The sequence below is a fragment of the Armigeres subalbatus genome, chromosome 3 (assembly GCF_024139115.2).
Source record: "Armigeres subalbatus isolate Guangzhou_Male chromosome 3, GZ_Asu_2, whole genome shotgun sequence".
NCBI lineage: Eukaryota > Metazoa > Arthropoda > Insecta > Diptera > Culicidae > Armigeres > Armigeres subalbatus.
This window is the reverse complement of record NC_085141.1, coordinates 273,078,668-273,103,057: the sequence shown is the minus strand read 5'-3', so window position 1 is coordinate 273,103,057 and position 24,390 is coordinate 273,078,668. Positions and strand designations below refer to the sequence as shown.

The window sequence follows — 24,390 nt, the reverse complement described above, 5'->3', positions numbered from 1 at the left end:
ATATTTTAATTTTTAAATTTTAATTTTTATTTGATTTTTTTTTCAATTTTAATTTTTTATTTTTTATTTTCAATTTTAAATTTTTCATTTTTTATTTTAAATTTAAATTTTAAATTTTAAATTTTAAATTTTATTTTTTTTTTTTTTTTTTTAATTTTAAATTTTAAATTTTAAATTTCGAATTTTAAATTTTGTATTTTGAATTTCGAATTCTAAATTTTAAATTTTTAATTTTTAATTTTTAATTATAAATTTTAAATTTTAAATTTAAAATTTGAAATTTGAAATTTATAAATTTGAAATTTGAAATTTTTAATTTTTAATTATTAATTTTTTGATTTCAATTTTCAATTTCTTAATCTTAAATTTAAATTTAAAATTTAGGATTTTAAAGTTTTCAAGTAAATTCAAATTTAAAATTCAAAATTCAAAATTTTAAATTTTAATTTTTAAATTTTAAATTTTAAATTTTAAATTTTAAATTTTAAATTTTAAATTTTAAATTTTAAATTTTAAATTTTAAATTTTAAATTTTAAATTTTAAATTTTAAATTTTAAATTTTAAATTTTAAATTTTAAATTTTAAATTTTAAATTTTAAATTTTAAATTTTAAATTTTAAATTTTAAATTTTAAATTTTGAATTTTAAATTTTAAATTTTAAATTTAAATTCTGAATTTAAAATTTTAAATTTTGAATTTTGGATTTTAAATTTTAAATTTTGAAAAAAATGAAATTTTTTTATAATGGTTGTTGTAAAATACAATAATTGTAGGATCCAGAATTGTAAAATATATCCTAGAGTTTCTGCTGATATTGTCCCGAGAGTTCCTTCTGCAATACCTCCGGTAGATCCTTCTGGAATTCCTCCGCAAGTTCCTTATGAAAATCCTCGGGAATTCCACAAGGAACTTTTCAAGCAATTCCAGAAGGGATTTCCAAAGAAATTTTAGGAGGATCATTCGGAGGAATTCCAAGAGGAACTTCCGTGGGAATTCCAGGAATTTATCCGGAATTTCTCCCAGGAATTCTTCCGGAAGTTCCTCCAAGGATTCCTCCGGTAATACCTCTTGGAATCACCCGGTAATACCTTCAGGAATTTATACGGAAATTCCTCTAGGAATTCGTCAGGAAGTTCTTCTTGAAATTCTTCCGTAAGTTCAATGAAGAATTCTTCGGTAAGTTCCTTAAGTTCTTCCGTAAATGTTACTTTATACCTTGGGAAAATTATCCGCCAGATATTGGTCCCCATGGGGCCGGGATTCGATTTTCCGTGCCGAAATCCCGAAAGTATGGCGTATGTAAAAATGCATAGGGAAAAATTTCGCGAATTATATTCCCGAGGAAATTCCCCTAGGAATTTCTTCGGAAGTTCCTCCATGAAATCCAACGGAAGTTCCTCCATGAATTCCTCCGGAAGTTCCTCCAGGAATTCTCCTGGTAGAAATTCCCGGAGGAACTTCTGGAAGAATTTCCAGGAGAATTCCTTGAGGAACTTCCGGTGGAATTCGTGGAATATTTTCCGGAGAAATTCCTGGTGGAATTTCCGGAGGGATTCCTGGAGGAATTTACACACAAATTCCTGGAGGACCTTCCGGGAGAATTCCTGTAGGAACTTCTGGGGAAATTCCAGGAGGAACTTCCGGAGGAAATCCTGGAGGAACTTCCGGAGGAATTACTAGAGGTATTTCTGGAAGTTCCTCCAGGATTCCTCCGGAAGTTTTTGCTGAAATTCTTTCTGAAGTTTGTGCTTGAGTTCCTGAAGTTCCTCTAGGAATTTTTTCGGAAGTTCCTCTAGGAGTTTCTCAAGAAAATCCTTTGGGGATTCCTCTGGAAGTTCCTTCGAAAACTCCTCCTGAAATGCAACGGAAAGTACCTCCAGAAATTTCTCCGAAAGTTCCTCTTGGAATTCCTCCGGAAATTCCTCTTGGAAATCCTCCGGAAGTTCCTGCTTGGATTCCTTCAAAAATTTCTGCAGAAATTCCTCTAGGAATTCCTTTGGAAGTTCCTCCAAGAATCCCTTCGGAAGTTCCTCCAGGAATTCCTCCGGAAGTTCCTCCAGGAATTCCTCCGGAAGTTCCTCCGGAAGTTCCTCCAGGAATTCCTCCGGAAGTTCCTCCAGGAATTCCTCCGGAAGTTCCTACAGGAATTCTTCCGGAAGTTCCTCCAGGAATTCCTTAGGAAGTTCCTCCAGGAATTCCTCCGGAAGTTCCTCCTGGAATTCCCCCAGAAGTTCCTACAGAAATTTTCCCGGAAGGTCTTACAGGAATTCTCCCGGAAGGTCCGTCAGGAATTCCTGTGTAAATTTCTCCAGGAATTTCTCCGGAAAATATTCCACGAATTTCACCGGAAGTTTCTCAAGGAGTTCTCCCGAACTCCCGAACGAAGAAATTCCTAGGGGAATTTCCGAAAGAATTCCTGGAGAACATTTGAAAGAATTTGTGAAGGAATATGCGGAGGATATTTTGGAGGAACTTGAGGTAGCCTCACACCTCGGGAATTTGGTTCGCGGAATTTTTCCCTATGCATTTTTACATATGCGATACTTTCGGGATTTCGGCACGGAAAATCGAAATCCCGGCCCCATTTAAGATTCATGGGGACCAAAATCTGGCGGAAAATTTTCCCGAGGTATAAGGTAACATTTACTGTAAACTGTAGGAACTTACCGAAAAATTCCTTATGGAACTTACGGAGGAATTTCAAGAAGAACTTCCTGGCGAATTCCTAGAGGAACTTCCGGAGAAGTTCATGGAGGTATTACCGGGGGAATTCTTGGAGGTATTACCGGAGGATTCCCTGGAGGAACTTCCGGAGGAATTCCTGGAAGAAGTTCCGGATAAATTCCTGGAATAATTCCTCCTGGAATTCCCCCGGAAGTTCCTCCTGGAATTCCTCCGAAAGATCCTCCTAAATGGGAATCCCTCCTGGAATTGCTTAAAAAGTTTCTTTTTGAATTCCTCCGGAATTTCTTGCTGTAATTCCTTCTGGAAATCTTCCGGAAGTTCCTTCTGGAATTCCTCCACAAGTTCCTTTTGGAATTCCTTCGCAAGTTCCTTTTGGAAATCTTCCGAAAGTTCCATCTGAAATTCCTCAAGAAAATCCTTCTGGAAGTTTATATTGGAATTCCTACGGAAGTTCCTCTTGGAAATCCTCCGGAAATTCCTTTGAAATTCCTCCGGAACTTCCTCTTAGAATTTCTCCGGAACTTCATCTTGGAATTCCTCCAGATCTACCACCAGAAATTTCTCAGGAAGTTACTCCACGAGTTTAACCAGGAATTCCTCCGGGAGTTCTCACAGGAATTCTTCTGGAAATTTCCAGATAATACTCCTCAAGTGGCTCTTGGAATTTCTTACTATTTTCTTGAAATTCCTCTGGAAAATTCTGCAGGAGTCCCTCCGAAAGTTCCTCATTTGTTTGTTTGAGTTTGTCCGGAGAATTCTTCTGGAATTCCTGCGGAAGTTTCCTGCTGTAATTCATCCGAAAGTTTCTGAAAGGATTCCTACTAGAGTTTAAGCTGGAATTCCCCCTAAGTTACTTTTTGAAATCAAATCCTTCTGGAGTTCCTCTGGAAGTTCCTTCAAGAATTCATTCAGTAGTTCATTCTGGAGTTCCTTCGAAAGTTCCTCCAGGAATTACTCCGGAAGTTCCTCTTGGAATTCCTGCAGGAATTCCTCCGGAAATTCCTCTGGAGCTTTCTCCAGGAATTCTTCCGGAAGTTCCTGCTAGTATTCCTTCCGAAATTTTTTGCTGGAATTTCTCCGGAAGTTCGTGCATGAGTTCCTCCGGAAGAGGAACTTCAGGAGAAATTCCTAGAGGAGCTTCCAGAAGTTCCTCTAGGAATTCCTCCGGACGCTCCTCTAGGAATATTTTCGAAAGTTCCTCTAGGAATTCCTCCGGAAGTTCCTCCCAGAATTCTTTTCTAGAGAAACTTCCGGAGGAATTCCTAGAGGAACTTCCAGGGGAATTCCTAGAGGATCTTCTGGAGGAATTCCTAGAGGAACTTTCGAAGAAATTCCTGGAGGAACTTCCGAAGGGATTGTTAGAGGAACTTCCGGAGGAATTCTTAGCGAAACTTCCAAAGCAATTCCTAGAGGAATTTCTGCAAGAATTTCCGGAGGAATTTCAGCAGAAATTTTTGAAGGAATCCCAGCAGGAACTTCCGGAAGAATTCCAAGAGGAGTTTCCGGAGGAATTCCAAGAGGAACTTTCGGAGAAATTTCTGGAGGTACTTTCCGTTGCATTTCAGGAGAAGTTTTCGAAGGTATTCCATAAGGAACTTCCAGAGGAATTCCCAAAGGATTTTCTTGAGGAACTCCTAGAAGAACTTCCAAAGAAATTCCTAGAGGAACTTCCGGAGGAATTCCGTAGAATTCCAGTAGGGTTTTCCGGACGAACTCCAGAAGAAACTTCTTTAGAAGCAATTCCAGAAGGAACTCCCGGAGGAATTCCAGGAGGAACTTTAGAAGCAATTCAGGGGGAACTTCCAGAGGAATTTTAGATTGCAATTTCGGAGAAATGCTTGGGGGAACTTCCGGAGAAATTATAGGATGAACTTCCGAAGGAATTTTAGGGGAAAACGAAAAATGTCCTCAGTAATTCCAAGAGACAGTTCCGGAGTAACTCCTGGAAGTATTCCTGTAGTAATTCCCGGAAGAATACACAGGTTCATTTTAAATTAAAATTAAAAATTTAAATTTCTCATTTTCATTTTCAAAGATTTAAAATTTCAAAACCGAAATTGAACCCGGGGGGGTCTGCCATTTTCTTACGATCCATTAACATAAAAAATATTTATGCGGGAAAAATCTTACATGGGGGGAGGAGTGTTGAAAAACCCAGAAAAATTGCTTACGTAATTAGTGTACGGCCCCTTATATATTTATATGTATATATATTAATATTTTGAAAATAGTAAAAAACAATGAAATGTATCGGAAAGATGTTGAAAATAAATATATCGTATCGTATAAAACTATTGACATTTGTTTTTGTTTCTTCCGTAATACAAAACTGCCGGGCCACCCTAACATCGGTGCCAAAAGCAAGGTTCATGCTGACCGGTTTTTTACGTCGATTTTTCTATTACGTCAGACATATTACGTCAAAAATTGATTACATCGCTTCAATTTGAAGGTTAAACATCAAGTACGTCAACTTTTATTCGCAACATATTGATGTTATAATACATGATATTTACGACGCGGATGATGTGCATCAAATCCGATGTGATATTACTTTTTATTTTTTACTGTGTGTGGTCTGAAGCGAGATGGCTGTGTGTTGAATGAACTAGATAATTTTCATATCACACAAAATTTCGCCCTTGATACTATGCACGACATAGCTGAGGGATTAGTGCCTACTACAATACAGTTAGTACTTAATCACTACTACAAGGATAAACGATTAGGTATAAACGCGGCTTTTATAAATCAACGTGTACACTCAAGATGAATACACCACTAGGTGTTCCAATCTGCCAAATTCACGATTCAGCCATCTTGGATTTTAGTATGGGAGAGCCAGCCGGTTTGTTTATGTTTTGCACCGAAAATGAATTTTTCACCCCCGCCTTCTTCTCGTCCATAAACTGAGCACATTGAAGCACCTAGCTGTGTATTCATCTTGTGTACACTCGTTCACTTATGGGTATGTCGACAAAAAAAATAGACCATCATCAAATTTCACAGATGAAATGCTTTCGAAGCCAGCAACTCATAGGCTAAAACAAACTGCTTCACAAAATTTGTTGTTGCTCAGGGCATTTCCGTTTTTGTTTGGCCACAAGGTTTCCGCTGATTGCGAATATATGCGCATAATTGGTCATTTAATCAACATTACTCGCATATTAATGTCACCTATCGTATCAGATCATATGTTGGCATCGCTAGAAGAGCATATTTGGCTGTACGAAGAACTCTATTACAATAAGTTTCAGCGAAAAATCAACAAAAATCACCATCTCGACCATTATGTTGAATGCATTAAGAAAAGTGGAAACATGAAACAATATAATTGTTTAGTATTTGAGCAGAAAAACAAGCCTAATAAAAATCAATCAGCAACATGCAGAAATTTTAAAAATATCTGTAAAAGCCTTGCCAAACGTCAGTGTTTCAGAATGGTAATTGATCTGCTTGATAATCCATTTACGGATAAAATTACCTATAGTGGTGGTAAAATTGTCCACAGGGAAAATTGCCGCAGTGAGCCATTCCTGGATGAAGGTGTTACACACGTATTCATACCCAAGAAAATCGTAGTCAATGGCATTGAGTTTCGGCCAAATTTGTTGGTATGCATAAGGAATGCAAATGAATACTATCCTTCGTATGGCATTATCATTGAGATTGTTATAGTTGAGGGCCATATTAACTTTCTGTTAAGATTATGTGACACAACAGCATATGATAATTTTCTGGAGGCATACGAAGTAGAAGTAGGTTCAGAAGAAAAACTATCCTCATTTGATCATATTCATTCGCACACTACATTCGCTTTATGGACAACTCATGGCAGCAATCTGAAATACGTGTCCAGAAAGAGTTATTGTCAAGATTATTGATAGACGTAATGTTAACATGTTTCTATTCTGTATGAAATTATTACTAATTATGCTTTTTATAGTCAGAGAGGAAATAACGGATGTGGAAACATTTTCATTACTCGACAATAACGATTTTGTGAGATTTCAACTGACGACCAAAATGATCAAAATCATTCAAAAGTATCACAAACTACTGGAAAACGATATCAATGTTGAAGAACCTACTAAAAACGAGAAGACAACTGAATGTGACAACAATGCAACATGCTCTAATTCTACAGAAGACTCGACTTTGCTCTCGACGATAAGTCTCGAGAAGGTATTTATATACACAAACTAAGTGCATGCATATGTATTCCTAAACTAACATACTTTGTTTACCTGTTGGAAATCGACGTCGGCATTTTGTTCTCACAAACTGAAGACGGTAAGAGAATTCAAGAGATTTTGTCTGAGGGATGCAAGCCAACAGAAAATGTCATCAAAAGTATCAATCACATTCTATGCAACTACCTGGCAACAACATACGGCGTGTAATGATTCAAGAAAACCTTTAGATTTACATTTTATTGATTTTACGACTTTTTTAGGCGTCCATCGACGTTTTATAAGGAAATGCTCGCTCGTTCCCTGGTGACGACGTATCCTATTCTGGCTTCGACCGTGTCTGAGGTTCCTCACGTAAGTTTACAGATAAGGCTTTGTGCACTAATTACGTAGCGCAAAATCAGAATTTTTACCCCCTTCTCTCCTCATGTAACAAGTAACTAGCGACCAGACTGTCCCATTTAATTACGTAACGCTCACTAAAATAACTTTTCTATTGCCTCATATTGCCCAATTATTATAAAACGTCACAGGAAAAACCGTTATTGTTGTTTTTTATATATTTTTCCTCATTTCAAGCAAAACATTGTGTTAATGCAAATTGTACATTCGATTTTTTTAATGTTCGTTACGTAGCGAATCAATAACTACCCCTCCGTGTCACAATAAGTTATGGATGCTCAACCCCCAGCCATCCCCCTTTACATAATTTGTGCACAAAGCCTAACTAAGTTTTTCATACATGTATCTAATTATTAGGTTTTGTAATGCTATGTTGGTACGGAATCAATAGAGTTTTGCATTGATAAAAACAGCGACACATATGTATATTATATATATCTCTGGTACTTATTCAAAAGGACGTATGTGATTTTGTAAACAATGATTGAAACGTTGATTTCTTCAATCTGATAGCACTCCCACGCAAACCATCACTACAGACAGGTAGGGGAAGGCTTCGGTTACCTGTTCGTGCTGTTGGTTTGCGTGGGAGTTCCATTGTATTGGACAAATCGACGTATGAATATTTGTTTACAAAATCACATACGTCCTTTTGAATAAGTACCCGAGAATATCATATTATGATGTACATACTTGTGTTTCTACCTGGTGAGGCATTCACAATGCCGACTCTTCAGAATAAGATCCGCCGTAGAATACAATTTTGCCACGATTTTGAGCCACTTTCATACTTCTCGTCATCTTCGTTGTTGTTGTTTTGCTCAAACGAAATAGGCGCTTTAGTCCAATCCCAATGGGAAATTTGTATCAATGGAGATTGAGTACACAACTGTTTTCCACGTATCAGTGTGCTGATCCGAATCCTATATGTATGAAATCGTGTGTGATGTAAATTGGTAAAGTGGAACTGTATTAAATATTAGTTATTACTCACGTCTTTGGCCAAAACAGTAGCCGAATACGACTGGAGCGAGAATTCCCTGGATTTTTCGTGGTGCTAAAGCGATCGCTAAGAAACGTCCGACACATAATTGATCGTTTTGTTATTTATTGTTTGATTACCGTACACTGCTACACTGTCATTCGACAAGGGGTCATACATAAACTATGCGAAGCGGCTGTCATACGTATTAAATCTCGCCGCATCAAGGAATAAATATAGAGTACTTTAATAATAAGTCGTATATTCTTGATTACTTATCAACTATTTAAATCAATTGAAATTTGATCACAAATTGTGTATAATTGCTACTGTACCACAAAACATACATTACAAAACTGTATAAATTTGCGTATGCATTTGCGGCTTACATAATAATAACTAATACGATTGATATCAAACGTTTACATTGTAGGCACTATGGTTCCATAAAAACGCTCGTGGTGATGGACGACATGCGGGAAAAATTCACTATAGAATGGAGTTACTCGCGAAGAAATCAGATAACCGTGTTATCCATCGACAGATCAATGACAATCAAGCTCCATCTGTTTCGAAGACCGTAGAAGATGGTCGTGTTGAACCAAACATTGAAGATCTGGTAAAGTATAGCATAAGTAGCTACTAAATGAACCCATTATTATTTTAAATCCTTATAGGTACAAGAACTGCAGTTTGCTGTACCTTCGGAGCAAACAAAATCGAGAATCAAAGAATTGTGGAAGCAGACTTTGAAGTATCGCAACGAGAGACGCGTAGAAGAGACATTCCATGAGTTCATGGACGATTTCCCAGTAGCATCTGCATTTGGTGGAGAGTTATATTTCATATTTCAAAAATCGACTAGTATTACTATTTTCATTTGAAATTCCAGATTGATATTGATTTCAAATTAATGAGGCCCAATGCTGCTCCATTCGATGACATGTGGAATGTGATCCAACCAAAGATTTTGGATCAGTATCGTGACGTACACCGATATATAAAAAACGATCTAATCAAGTCGCTTACCGTGGTGCGTGAAAAGAATCCAATGAGAGGTGCAAAACGACCACGAGACAATAATGAGAAGGAAATGAAGGAACGCAAGCTTAATCCGTTACACGGTATAATTGAATGGGTTGGTGTAAGTAAAATATATAGAGACAAATATAAAAAAGGCTGCCAAAGCTGATATTGGAATATTTAGGTACAATATCATTAATAATTTTATTGTACTGTAATCAACGGCATTGTATGCTTAGTTTTGTAGCTTTTAAAAACGTTGATGTTAAAATATTCTTTATGCTCTATTTTCAGCTCGAAATGGAACTACCAACCCCGGATGTGCCACTTGTCATCATTGCAGAGAAATTGTTTGAGCTTGGTGATTGCTATATTGTCTGGAAAGACAAAGCCATTCCCGTCGGGCAAAATCTACTTGGTGCCTTCATCCTTTTGTGTCAAACATTTACAGTTTTTAATGTCAAATGTCACCCTTCGGATAAACTATTTTACTCATTTTTTTATGCATCTTGCTTCAAACTCGAGTCTCTAAGTACAACAGGCAATAAGTTTTTGAATCAACTTATCTAGATGCTACGAAACTTTCGATTATATTTTAACTATTGCTCGAAAATCGAAACAAGAGCGTTTTCATTTAATGTATAAATATGGAATGAAATATAACTTGAATTTATAGAAATAAACGCTAATAAACGATGATAATGGAGTTTTTTGTCTAGTTATTATTAATTGAATCACAAAGTCTGGTATAAAACCTACTTACATACCTACCAATTATTACTACTTACAATCTACATATTATCACTGAGTCGAAATTCTAGTAAATTATTTTGAATGATTGTTTTATATTTTTGCTGATTCCTCAGTTCTTCAATACCGAGAATCTCAGTTAAACTCATTGGTTGTCACTTTTTCTACAAACCGAGAATTTCAGTATCAATTATTAAACCGAGAAGTAAACCGAGCGCTCGGCTGTGCGGATCTCGGTTAAAAAAAGCCGAGATTCGGCATATAATTTTAAGTGTGTATATACCGATGTCAGTTTACCCGCTTTCTTCAGATTCAGCGCAGCCGATTTCAGTTTCCTTGCTTCAACGGTAAGACTTTCGTTGATATAAATACGACGATCAGAGTCCATCCCGATGTGTTTCAACTTAAGATCACGCTTCCGCAGATAAGCACTGTAAAACTGCACGGGATCAGTGACTTCAGTGCAAATTCAACTACGATGAGGCCGTTTTTGTCCGAACTACTGCTGGGTGCCATACGTCGTGCTGCTGCCAATATGGAAGATCTGTTGATGTCTAGGTGCTGACTGATGTCCTCAAGTACTGTATTCAAGCGTTCGTCGTTTTGGGAAGGAATGCCACTAATGACTTCGCCTAACTCTTCGCCGATCTCTTATTGTAGTATTTCTACTTTTTAGATGTTTTGCGCATAGAAAATAGTATTTTGGCCATAACTTCTGATCCCATAGTCCAATTTGGCCAATTTTCAATAGCAAACAATGGGACAGGATTACGAGTAATTTGGCCTATGCTAAGTGGGTCTCCGAGCCTTCTATCAAAAGTTTGTTTTTGGAGTGATCATATAGCCTTTACGTATACTTAGTATACGAGAAAGGCAAAAATGTCGAAAATCCATCGGAAGATAAAGTCGCTATTAACGTTTGAAATCTTACATGATTTCGCGACGGTACCTAATTTGGAAATTTTCATTTTGCACCCAGTATCCGAGTCTTCCCCTTAGACGTAGTTTACGTCAAAAACACGACTTCTATGGAGTGTGGCAGTGGTGTTGCATTGACCCATTGTTTATGTTTCGAAGCACCATCTGCGATTTCCAAGTGGGTACGCGAAACTAAAGCTAAATGTCAAGTTGTTCTGGGGTTGGAGGATTCTCTCCATTTGGACGTGGCTAGTTTTTGACACGCCGCCACCGCCGACATTCTTGCACCGGCGCTTCACTGTTCAAAATTTGTCACGCCGCTGATCTATAATTAGCCTATCTAGCCTAAAGCTTTTTAGAGTCGTTTTGTCAAAAAATACATTGAGCCGAAAAGTTCCTCTCTTTTACTTAGACACGACCGCCCGACGTAAACTTAACAGGTGCATTGAGGAATATACTGACGCTAACCGCAAGTCGAGCATATATGTGTATGGATACCATATACAGATGTGCTCGACTTGCGGTTAGCGGCAGTGTAGTGCCATCATGCTTGAATATTATAAGACAATTCATTTGATTACTTATGTCACTGGTTTCGAACAAAACTGGCGTTACTCAAAATATGAAAATTGTTGGACAATTTTAAATTTTCACTTAACGAAACCCAAATACGTGTGCAAAGTCAGTATCCATTGTTTTGTTCATAACCAATAGATAACCAAAATTTTGCTTGAAGAGCCACATAAGTGGTTCACCTAACCATCGATTGATAGTTTATCGAGTGGATAATACTGATATTGCAATAAGTTCCTGCTTTCTACAATACGCACTGCCATAAGGTCAAATGCGATACGAATGGAAATGAAAAATGCGCACATTTTTTCAAACATGCAAACATTTAAATTCCGCGCATTACAGCTTAAATCGTAGCGTTAAAAGCGTTCGATATAGATTTATCAACTGCAACCACGATCCCACATACATCGCTGCGGAGCGGAAAACGAAGGAAAAAAGGCGCTATTCGTAAATAATGTTGTAAATCGAACGGAATAAATACCACGATTGGCACATGGGTAAATACGTTTAATCCGATTTCGCGTGCTCCACTGAATGCGGAGTCCCTGCACTACTCTCCGTCGAACCAAACCACGCACACCGCCACTTCTGCTCGGTTAGCTTTGACATGAGTTACCGTGCCGCGCGGTTGCATTGCAGTCGGGAGACTTATAAAGTACGATTACCACATTTGGAAGGAGTTCCTCGATACGATAGATAGTGCCGCAACACGTATGAACACGGATTTCGAACAACAACGAAAAAAAAATGGCATGCGGGAATTGAGTTGTTTCTTTTGCATGTCGCAACCGCCTTCACGCGACTTAACGCCCCCGATCTAATAAGTGGGGTCGTTTGTTAGTTAATTTTATATGAAGCGAAATTGCGATATTGAGCTATTAAGTGAACTTGTTTACAATTGCAGCTCGGGAAGTTATGGATCTTTTAAGGTGTTTTGGCATACAATCGATAACTATTTAAAGTGCACCTTACCTCCATCACATCACCCCCTCAAGGAAAGTACATCACAGTGTAAGTTAATCGTGGACCGCGCGCCTTATTTATTATTATTGGATGTTATTAAAGAAATTGATTACCGCGAAATTTAACCACATTTTATTTTATTCAACAGGCCTTTAGTAATATTGAATGCTGATTTTCAATTTTTATTCAATTAAAGCTTGTCACTCATTTGTGGTATCAACCGATTTTGTAACTCTTTTCTGTTTCTCTTCCCATTTTTTGTACCGATTTCAGCATTTCTGTGTAGGTAAACCCTTGGTTTGCATGGAAAGCCAATAAAAAAGTGCATCTAAGTTAATCTAAGTCTTCTAATTACATGTTTGGGCAAATACGACTATGTGTGAGTCGGAATATCTTAAAGCATATTTTCCCTTCATGTGCCATTTTTTGGCTACGATTGTAAACAATTGCTCACAAATAATCAGCCTTGTCCTAGCATCGACGATAAATTCAATTAGCAACAATAAATCTACCGAACATGACCGCCCCCAAAATCAACAAAGTATCATAACATAGTTCCACAAACACACTCACTCAGACACTGCATTCGCAATAAGCCACTCATCATTTCCTCTGCAAAGGACTGCACAAGGAACATTCTTCATCACACGCAATTGACCTTCCCCTTTTTCCAAACTTCGGCTCGATGATTGTGCATAGCATGCTTTAGCTCCATCCTTGGACATGTCTGCCTCTACAACCTATTCAACCTTTGCATTTCGATTGCGATGCTTGAGATGTTAATAACTTTATCGAATCGCTTCGGGGCCACGCACATAAATTCGCCTCTGACACACAACCCCATCAAGCAGAGTACGACGGCCGCCAAACCATCGCATCGCATCAACGACTGAAGTCAGCAATCCCAAAGAGGTGAACCAAACCAATACCAAACTTGTTTGCCACCCGCCAGAAGACATGCGGCAGCATTGAATACAACAAAAATAGGGGCCGGAGCGGGTGGGACGAAATTAATTTAATAAAATGCAATTATTTTAATCGATCTTCTTTACCCGGGAGGTTGCCTTGCCGAGATTTCCTCTGGCAGAATCGGCTGGACCATCATCGGCGAATGTAAAGATAGAATCAACTTCACAGAAGGAAGTAGTATCGAATCAATCGTATGGTTGGCCGGTCCTTCGGAGAAAGCTTTTGATTCGGTAATTAATCTTATCATGCTTGGGTGGCATTGAAGCATATCATTCCGGTGAAATTTTCTTGATTCTTGTCGAACGAAAAAAATTAAAGGGAATATTTGAATGACGAATTTATTCGTTTTATTTTTGATGTATCACTGAGTCGAAAACTAAAGACCTGGACCTTCTCTGAAATTTTTTATTTCCATTTTCCGCTTTATCAGATTATCACACCAGAGAAAACTTTCCCCGACAAAGCTTATAACAATATGTTATCCCGAAATTTTTATTACTTCGTTGAGTTCGCCACATTACACTGCCGGAAGTGTCACTTCAGCACCTGGTTTAAACCAACCCGTGGTCGGCGCTCACGCACCACACAACCGGAACTACCCGAGACCAGACACCTTCAGTGGAAGAAACTTCTGTCCCATATCGCACTGCACTTACAGTGGCATGCTGCTTACTTATTTTAGAATAGCAAGGCGAACTGAAAAGGCAAAACGTTTTTCAAAATATAAAAGTCAGCAATCCTGATTGTTTTGATCGAATTCTAAACCAAACGAACGAAAATCAAAATTTTGTTGTTCAAAAGTAAAAGTAAAAGTTGATTTGAAAATATGTACAATGATTAAAACTTGTAGTCCAAAAATCCAAAAACACAAAAACCAAAAAATATCCGAAAAACCAAACACTCAACAATCCAATAAATTTAAAATTCATGTATCAAAAAATCCAAAAATAATTAAATCAGCCAAAAATCCAACAGATCTAAAAATCCTAAATGCCAAAGGTAGAAAACCCAAAAATTCTAAATAAAAAAAATGAAAAAGAAAGTAAAACGCATAAATTCAAAATCTAAAAATCGAACAATCAAAATATTTAAAAGTACAAAAATACAAAAGTTCAAAATGAAAAATCATGAAAATTCAAATTTCAGAATTTTAGAATTGCAAACATCCGCAAACTCAGAAATCCTAAAATCTAAAAACCCAGAAGAACAAGAATAAAAAAAAATAAAACGTGGATTCAAAAATACAACTATCAAAATTTTCAAAAAAAAACGATCCTTAAATATTCTAAAATTCAATAAATTTGAAAATTCAACATATGAAAAACTCAAAAATTTAAATTTTAATAATATTAACAAATCCAAAAATCCAAAGATTTCAAAACCCAAATACTAAAAAAATAAATCCAATTTACAATAATAGAAAATCCAAAAACTCAAAAATACAAAAAAAATTAAAATTAAAAAAATTAAAAATCCGGAAAACTTAAAATCTAAAAGTCTTGAAACCCTTAAACGCTAAATATAAAAACCCTGATTAATCCACCTAGTTGTGATGGTGCCTTTCTCGTGTATTATGAATAATAGTATTTTGGCCATTACTTTTGAGCCCATAATCCGATCTGGCAAATTTTCAATAGGAAACAATGCGTCGAAAGGCAAAAACTAAAAATATCAAAAATTAAAGATCTAAAAATAAAAATAAAATAAAACCAAAAATTAAAAAATCCTCAAACTCCAAAGTATTGTTTTGACTTATATTACGAACAACTAAGCACATTTTTCACTTCAGAGGTCTTTATGGCATATGAATTAAAATTGTTAAAAAAAAAACCCAGATTAATCCACCTAGCGGTGATGGTGCCTTTCTCGTCCTTCGTAAAATGTGTTTGCTTGAAAGTAGATGAGCTAGTAGCTAAGACATTTTTTTTCCTTTTCCAATCTTTTTGATGTACATACCCCTGCTGTATTTTACCCAGTTATATATTTTAAGGATATCACATTTGGATGTTTGTTAAACTGAAGCTCTGACTACACAAAAAGAAAATGAAAATGTCATTCCCATCAAGCGAGCGGAGGGCAATATTTGTTATGATATAAATCTCGTGGCCGTTCTTCTGCCAAACTCCCGTATGAAGAGGGAGGGAAGTGTATCAGTGTGGAAGCATCCGATAGTTCGTTTTCGGAGAGAAATTATAGCCTTTCGGTACAACTTTGTAGCACAAGAAAGGCAAAAAGTATTTTGGCCATATTTTCTAAGGTAATAGTCCAAGCTGGCCAATTTTCAATAGAAAATAATAGAATAGGATTCCGCGTCCAATGCAATTTGTTATGAGTAAATCGATTGAGGGTAAGTGCATTAAAAATGAGCTAGACTTTTTACGCGCTTTTTTATAACATAAAGCATTTTGGCCATAATTTTTGTGCCCATAGTCCGATCTTCCAAATTTTCAATAGAAAACAAAACGACAGGATCCTGCGTCGAATGGAATTTGTTGCAAGTAAATCGGTTGAGGATAAGTACCAAAAAAGTGAGCTAAACTTTTTGCACTTTTGGTGCGCGCACACACATACATACACACACAGAGACATCATCTCAGTTCATCGAGCTGAGTCGATTGGTATATAACACTATGGGTCTCCAGGTCTTCTGTAAAAGTTTGGTTTTGGAGCGAACATATAGCCTTTTTGTATACTTTCTAAACAAAAGGCAAAAATGGTGTTTCCGCCATAACTTCTGATCCCATATTTCGATCTGGCCAAATTTCAATAGGAAACAATGGGATAGGAATCTGCGTCGAATGCAACTTGTTGCGTGTAAATCGATCAAGGTTAGGTGTCCGAAAAATAGGTTACATTTTTCTTTTCTGATTTTTCTATTAAAAACCCAGATTAATCCACCTAGCGGTGATGGTGCCTTTCTCGACCTTCGTAAAATGTGTGTGCTTGAAAATAGATGAGCTAGTAGCTAGGAGTAAAAAAGACAAATTTCTTTGTCCGTTCTATGAAAATCAGATTATTTATGGCAAAGATATTGTAGATCCAGTTGAAACCCGAAAATCATATTTTGTCCCATTCCCGGATGTCGCCACTGCATCGCGAGTGGTACCCGACTATGGCACAGTTGCGCACTACTCGCGATGCAGTTGCAACATCCGGAAATGCGAGAAAATGCGATTGTCGCGAAACCTCAGTTCGGTTTTCAGCTTGATCTACAATATGCTAATAAGAATTTCAACATTTTTGTTTCCTTTCCAAACTTTTTGACGTACATACCCCTGTTTTATTTTACCAAGTCATATATTTTAAGGATATCACTTTTGGATGTAAATTGAACCGAAGCTCCGACTACACAAAAAGAAAACGAAAATGTCATTCCCATCAAGCGAGCGGAGGGTAATATTTGTTATGATATAAATTTCATGACCGTCTTTCTGCCAAACTCCCGTATGAAGAGGGAGGGAAGTGTATTAGTGTGGAAGCATCCTATAGTTCGTTTTCGGAAAGAAATTATAGCCTTTCGGTACAACTTTGTTGCACAAGAAAGGAAAAAAGTATTTTGGCCATAATTTCTAAGGTAATAGTCCAATCTGGCCAACTTTCAATAGAAAATAATAGAACAGGATTCCGCGTCTAATGCAATTTGTTGTGAGTAAATCGGTTGAGGGTAAGTCCATTAAAAGTCAGCTAGACTTTTTTACTCGCTTTTTTATAGCACATAGTATATTTTGGCCATAATTTCTGTGCCCATGGTCCAAATTTTTAATAGAAAACAATACGACAGGATTCCGCGTCGAATGAAACTTGTTGGAATTATAGATAGTGGAATATATAGATGAGTGAAGATAAATCCTCTGTCTCCAAACGAACTGTCAAACGTGTCTCCAAACGAGCATGACGTCACGATTTCAATGGAAACGTTAAGGGCCGTCATATGCGCGAGTGCAGAAAATGGGCAGAAAAATCGACTCAGCCATGCTTTCGCTCATCTATATAGTCTACTATCTATAGTTGGAATTAAATCGGTTGAGGATAAGTTCCAAAAAAGTGAGCTAAACTTTTCGCACTTTTGGTGCGCACACACACACACACAGAGACATCATCGCAGTTCGTCGAGCTTATACGTATATAACACTATGAGTCTCCAGGGTTTCTGTAAAAGTTTAGTTTTGGAGCGAACATACAGCCTTTTCGTATGAAAAGGCAAAAATGGTGTTTCGGCCATAACTTCCGATCCCATAGTCCGATCTAGCCAATTTTCAATAGAAAACAATGGGACAAGATTCTGCGTCGAATGAAACTTTTGCGAGCGACCTGAGAAGCACACATATTGCACATCAATCACAGTAACTTATATATGACCGGATTCAGTCACAATATGGTTACTGCAACCAGATTTGTTGAACTTGTGTTGCTTGGGGAATAGATGAAGTCTAAGTGCTAAAAAAGTGAGCTAGACTTTTTCGAACTCTTTTTCACAATAAATAGTAATATGACCATAACATCTAAGCCCATAGTCCGATCTGGCCAATTTTCAATAAGAAAATATGAGACATTCTGCGTCGAATGCAATTTAATGCGAGCAAATCGGTTGAGGAAAGGTGCCTGAAAAATGAGTGAGTTTTTTTAGCGATTTTTCCATAAAAAAAATGGTATAATTTTCGATCCCATAGTCCGATATGGCCAATTTTCAATGGGAAACAACAGGACAGGATTCTACGTCGAATGCAACTTGTTGAGAGTAAATCGGTTAGGGATATGTGCCCGAAAAATGAGTGACATTTTTTACGCGATTTTTACGTATGAATTTGTATTTTGGCCATAACTTTCGATCCCATAGTCCGATCTGGCCAATTTCAAATAGGAAACAATGGGACAGGATTCTGCGTCGAATGCAATTTGTTGCGAGCAAATCGGTTGAGGATAAGTGCCCGAAAAATGAGTGACATTTTTTACGCGATTTTTTCGTATGAATTTGTATTTTGGCCATAACTTCTGATCCCATAGTTCAATCTGGCCAATTTCAAATAGGATACAATGGGACAGGATTCTGCGTCGAATGCAACTTGTTGCGAGCAAATCGGTTGAAGATGAGTGCCCGAAAAATGAGTGACATTTTTTACGCGATTTTTTCGTATGAATTTGTATTTTGGCCATAACTTCTGATCCCATAGTACGATCTGGCCAATTTCAAATAAGAAACAATGGGACAGGATTCTGCGTCGAATGCAACTTGTTGCGAGCAAATCGGTTGAAGATAAGTGCCCGAAAAATGAGTGACATTTTTTACGCGATTTTTTCGTATGAATTTGTATTTTGGCCATAACTTTTGATCCCATAGTCCGATCTGGCCAATTTCAAATAGGAAACAATGGGACAGGATTCTGCGTCGAATGCAACTTGTTGCGAGCAAATCGGTTGAGGGTAAGTGCCCGAAAAATGAGTGACATTTTTTTTAGTAGTTTTGCGCGCACACACACACACACATACACACACACACATACACACACACACACACACACACACACACACACACAGACATTAGGGCAGCAGGGACTATGTCCAAGGGCTTTACGACCCCTCCCCACTGCGAGTTAGGGGACCTGCCTAGGATGTGGTGGGGTTTGACAGTGGGCTCTGTTAAACTTCTACAAAAAGCTGCATGTATCCGTAAGCAGGTCCTATCAAAGCGACCGTGCGCCGCTCAAAGCACACTAGCCCAACCCAGTGGCATCGACAACGGCAACGTCAACGGACACGAGCGGAAATCGAGATATACAACGAACCTAGGGCTGACAGTTGTGTCATTCCACTCCTTGAGTAAAGCCGGGTGACACCGTCTTGAAATGGCGGGTGGGCTAATGCCACAGCTGCCTTCCGTCCCGTAAAACCGTGGCAGGCCTTGGGGCACGCCGTCCCAATCCAGCCGTCTGGCTTAACCAACCAGATGGGAGTAGGACCAGTTGATTCCTTCCTGGCTTACGCCGATCCGGCTCTGAACACCGAGGTGTCAACCCCGCATGGCCTCACTGCATCTGCAAAGATAACCATGGGATCAAGAAGGCGACTATTCCAGTTGGGTTCGAGGGCAGCCCTAAGGGGGACCCAACAAACATGAATAAAGCTAAAGTAAACAAACAAGCATCGGAAGTGAATCCCTTCGCAAGGAGAGGTTTGGAGAGATCTCCACCCAACGCATCGGGTGCGAGAGAAATGGAGACGAAGGACACGAGTAGCGAAGTAGTCGTCGTGGAGAGCGATAACGATACGCCAATAGTCGATAAGCAGCAGCACAATGCAGTGGAGATAGGGTCGAGTGGCATCCTGCCGAGCTTGACCGTCGTCATGGTGCAACTCGATGACATTATCGACTTCACCAATGAACGGGGCAATATGTCGAGGGAGCTGAAGCTGAAATTGCTTAAGCTTCGCAATTTGGTTCTTGCTGCCAAGCAAGAACAGGAAGTGCTTGCGGCCAGGCTGGAAGGCTGTGGTAAAGCGGAGAAGAGTGCACAGACTGCTCCCTTCTCCTTCCATAGTACCACAACCATGGCACAGGAGGCGTTAGATTTTGCCCTCAGAGACAGAGCGGTAGAGAGGAGAACAGATAAGCGAGCCAGGGACTCGCCTGGCATTAAGCGCTTTAAACAGAACGCAAAAGGCGTCGGGAGAGCGCAAATCAGAAGAGCGGGCCCACGGAAGTTGCAAACATGGGAGAACGGCGTAAGAAGAAAGCGAGGACGAAACGAGCCAGTCGGCCACCGGAGGAGGGAAGCCAACCTGACCAAGACAACCTGCGGTCGGACGGTCCCTGGCAAACGGTAGTAAATAAACCGAAGGTGAAAGCGGCAATCACGCGCCCGGCGAGAGCCAGACAGAAGGGTGAAGCACTTCTCATTAAAACAGAGAAAGAGCGCTACGCCGACGTGCTCAAGGCGATGCGCAGCGCCGAGAAACTGGCGGACCTTGGTAGAGAGGTTTGTAGCATAAGGCGGACGAGAGCGGGCGAGATGATCCTTGTCTTAAGGAAGGGCTCACAGGCGAATGGTACCTCATATGGAGCGCTAGCCCAGGAAGTCCTAGGCGAGAGCGTAGAAGTGAGGGCTCTACACGACGAAGTGACTCTCCAATGCAAGCAGCTGGACGAGGTCACGACATCGGAAGAGATCGCCTCGGCCATCAAGGACCAAGGTGGAGTGGTGGTAGCAAATGCGTCCATCCGTCTGCGAAGAGGACCGCAGGGGACGCAGATTGCCACGGTGAAGTTACCGGCCATCGACGCTAACAAGGTGATCAAAGTTGGTAAGCTGAAAGTTGGCTGGTCAGTATGTCCAGTCAGCCTCTACCAACCACCGGTAGTCGACAAGTGCTTCCGCTGCCTCGAACCGGGACACAAATCGTGGGCGTGCAAAGGGCCGGATAGGAGTAACCTATGTAGGCGATGCGGCGAAGAAGGCCATAAGGCGCACACGTGCGAGAAAGCACCATCGTGTACGCTATGCGCGAGCAGGAAGCAGGAACATAACCACGCTATGGGTGGACCTGCGTGCCCGTTGAGTGGTTATACGAGGAAGCCGTGCAAGTAACGCAGCTCAACCTCAACCATTGTGCGGCCGCCCAGCAGTTGCTGTGGCAGTCGGTAGTAGAAGCGAGAACGGACGTCGCTATCTTGTCGGACCCGTACCGCATCCCCGCGGATAATGGGAACTGGGTAGCGGATAGATCCAAATCAGCGGCGATTTGTACGACGGGAAGATACCCGATCCAGGAAGTGCTGAACACAAGAGCGGAGGGTACTGTTATAGCGAAAATAAATGGAGTGTACTACTGCAGCTGCTACGCCCCACCAAGGTGGCCGATAGAACAATTCACCGAGATGGTCGATCGGCTAACATCAGACCTAGTGGGTAGCAAGCCAGTAGTAATTGCAGGAGACTTCAATGCGTGGGCGATAGAGTGGGGAAGTCGCTTTACTAACCGGAGAGGGCAAACGCTGCTAGAGGCTTTCGCCAAGCTGGATGTCGTGCTGTGCAACGAAGGCTCCAAAAGTACCTTCCAGCGAAACGGAGTGGAATCGATAATAGACGTAACGTTCTGCAGTCCAAGTTTGGTCGGTGATATGCAGTGGATGGTCGACGACGGTTACACCCACAGTGACCATCTAGCTATCCGGTACAGGATAGGCAGCGAGGCAAGAAGAGAAAGCCGGAGAGCTACTCCCACAACCCGGTCGTGGAAGGTCGCCCACTTCGACGGTGGGACCTTCAGTGAAGCTATGGGTCTGGAAGAAAACACGGGAAGTTTAAGCGGCGACGAACTGGTTGCGGTCCTGTCTCGAGCTTGTGACGCGACCATGCCGAGGAAGGTGCGACCACGGAACTGCAGGCCACAGGTATACTGGTGGAGCGATGAAATTGCAGCCCTTCGAGCAGCCTGTCTCCGGGCTAGAAGAAAAACGCAAAGGATACGCTCGGCGGAAGTGAGGGAAGAACGCATCGAGCCATTCAAAGCAGCGAAACTGGCTCTAAACAAGGCCATTAAAGAAAGCAAGAAAGCCTGCTTCGACAGATTGTGCCAGAGCGCCAACTCGAACTTATGGGGAGACACCTATCAGGTGGTCATGGCCAAAACAAGAGGAGCACTGGCTCCTCCCGAGCGATGTCCAACGAGGCTGAAGACTATAATCGAGGCACTATTCCCGCACCACGGCCCAACCCACGGTAGAAGAGATATTGACGGTGGCAAAGTCCCTCGACCCGAGTAAAGCACCTGGTCCGGACGGGATCCCGAATATGGCATTGAAGGCAGCCATAACGACTAACCCGAACATGTTTAGGTTGGCCATGCAGAAGTGTCTGGACGAGAGGACATTCCGGATATATGGAAGAGACAGCGTTTGGTCCTGTTACCGAAACCTGGCAAGCCACCAGGAGACCCCTCAGCGTACAGACCAATCTGTCTTATAGACACGGTAGGGAAGCTACTGGAGAAGTTGATCCTGAACAGACTGTCGCCGTACGTCGAGGAGGTAGGAGGATTATCCAGCGAGCAATTCGGCTTTCGGAGAGGAAGGTCTACTCTGGGTGCCATTAAATCGGTGGTTGACACTGCAAAGGTCGCCATCGAATGCAAGCGGCGCGGTATACGTTACTGCGCAGTAATAACACTCGACGTGCGGAATGCATTCAACAGTGCGTGCTGGATGGAGATCGCGAACTCGTTGCTTCGGCTGGGAGTACCGGTAGGGCTGTATAAGATTCTGGGAAGCTACTTTCAGAATCGATTATTGATCTACGAGACAGACGAAGGCTTGGCTACCGCCCCATCACGGCAGGTGTCCCACAGGGATCAATTTTGGGTCCATTGCTGTGGAACGTGATGTACGATGGCGTGCTGCGGTTGAAGCTCCCGCCAGGAGTCAAGTTAGTGGGATTCGCCGATGACGTAACCATGACCGTGTACGGAGAATCCGTCGAAGAGGTCGAATTGACTGCAGCCTATTCGATCAGCCTAGTGGAGGAATGGTTGCGCAGCAAGAAGCTACAGTTGGCGCATCATAAAACGGAGATGATAGTCGTTAACAATCGGAAATCGGTTCAGGAGGCGACAATTAGAGTCGGCGGCTGCGACATCACCTCCAAGAGATCTCTGAAACAATTGGGGTGATGCTCGACGATAAGTTGAGCTTTAAAGTCATGTCGACTACGCCTGCCAGCGCGCGTCGACGGCGATAGCGGCACTATCGAGGATGATGGCGAACAACTCTAGGGTGTGCTCCAGCAAGCGCAAGCTGCTGGCAAGCGTGGCGGTTTCAATACTACGATACGGAGGACCAGCTTGGGTGTCAGCGTTGAGCGTAAACTGCAACGCGCGAAAGCTGGAGAGTACTCATAGGCTAATGTGCCTGAGAGTTATCAGCGCATATCGCACCGTATCTCGCGAAGCGGCATGTGTACTCGCGGGCATGATGCCTATCAAACTGGTGGTAGAGGAAGACGAGGAGTGCTACGCCCTCAGGGGCACCGATAACGCTCGAAGGAATATAAAGGCAGCAACGGTAGCCAAATGGCAGAGAGAGAGTGGGACAACTCGCCTAAGGGAAGGTGGACCCATCGCTTAGTCCCAAGTGTGTCGGCATGGATTAGCAGACCTCATGGGGAGCTAAACTTTGGCTTGACCCAGTTCTTAACAGGCCATGGATGCTTCAAGTGGTACCTACACAGGTTTGGTCACGCGGCTTCTCCCACCTGTCCGCAATGCCCAGACGTGACAGAAACGGCTGAACACATCCTGTTCACATGTCCTCGGTTCGAAACGGAGAGGAGTGCGATGTTGGGGGCATGCGGAACGGACACCAACACCGATAACATCGTCATAAAAATGTGCCAGAACCCAGAACAGTGGAGAGCGGTTGCAAGAGCGACGTCCAGGATAGCCGACATCCTGCAACGAAGTTGGCGCATAGAGCAGCAGCAGGCAGCCGTTACGGATAGCGGACCATGAGTCGTGGAAGTCGTGAATATATATGTCGATAACGTAGGTGAACGACAGCGTCGCAACTGTATTCAGCTTGCGGCGAGCGCGTAGCCGCAGAACGTGGCGAAACGGCCGGGTTCGGAGGAGCTCCCGCTTTCGGGGAACTTCTCGTCGGAGTAGGTTAGATCCGCCGTCGGGGACTATCCGAGTCGTTCGCGATCGCGACCGAGGCGGGAGCTAAATGGCTCAATGAATAAGGTGAGAGCTGAATGGCTCAAGGCAAATGAAACTCGGTTATCGGAGTAGGCTAGGTCCACCGCCGGGGATCAGCTGAGTAGACCGTGGCGTGCGAATGTACCGGCTTCGGGTCGTCGGGGCACCATTGAACTGGAAGTTATCTCCACCCGGAATCTTTGGATTGACCTCGGCACTCGCCCGGTCACCCGTTGAGACA

At 41.0% G+C, this 24,390-nt stretch overlaps 2 protein-coding genes across 2 annotated transcripts; both read left to right on the top strand.

Annotated features, from left to right (window-relative positions):
• The first annotated feature begins 6,969 nt into the window (after window positions 1–6,969).
• On the top strand, window positions 6,970–9,989 carry LOC134219811 (uncharacterized). Its single transcript, XM_062698678.1, has 6 exons — window positions 6,970–7,086; window positions 7,144–7,234; window positions 8,698–8,883; window positions 8,942–9,092; window positions 9,157–9,408; window positions 9,582–9,989. The coding sequence occupies exons 2-5, from the start codon at window positions 7,169–7,171 to the stop codon at window positions 9,159–9,161; spliced, it is 408 nt and encodes a 135-aa protein (XP_062554662.1). The 5' UTR covers window positions 6,970–7,086; window positions 7,144–7,168; the 3' UTR covers window positions 9,162–9,408; window positions 9,582–9,989.
• Window positions 9,990–19,673: 9,684 nt separating this feature from the next.
• Window positions 19,674–22,224, top strand: LOC134222470 (uncharacterized). Its single transcript, XM_062701622.1, has 3 exons — window positions 19,674–20,051; window positions 20,132–20,962; window positions 21,082–22,224. Exons 1-3 carry the CDS (start codon window positions 19,674–19,676, stop codon window positions 22,222–22,224), a joined length of 2,352 nt encoding a protein of 783 aa, XP_062557606.1.
• Window positions 22,225–24,390: the final 2,166 nt, after the last annotated feature.

Excerpts from the sequence above, each read along its gene's own strand:
- LOC134222470 (XM_062701622.1), top strand. The coding sequence starts at position 19,674 with ATGGAGACGAAGGACACGAGTAGCGAAGTAGTCGTCGTGGAGAGCGAT. Across the intron at positions 20,052-20,131 it reads TTGCCCTCAGAGACAGAGCG|AGCGCAAATCAGAAGAGCGG; the intron begins GTAGAGAGGAGA and ends AGGCGTCGGGAG. Across the intron at positions 20,963-21,081 it reads CACCATCGTGTACGCTATGC|CAGTTGCTGTGGCAGTCGGT; the intron begins GCGAGCAGGAAG and ends GCGGCCGCCCAG.
- LOC134219811 (XM_062698678.1), top strand. The coding sequence starts at position 7,169 with ATGCTCGCTCGTTCCCTGGTGACGACGTATCCTATTCTGGCTTCGACC. Across the intron at positions 7,235-8,697 it reads CCGTGTCTGAGGTTCCTCAC|GCACTATGGTTCCATAAAAA; the intron begins GTAAGTTTACAG and ends TTTACATTGTAG. Across the intron at positions 8,884-8,941 it reads AACCAAACATTGAAGATCTG|GTACAAGAACTGCAGTTTGC; the intron begins GTAAAGTATAGC and ends AAATCCTTATAG.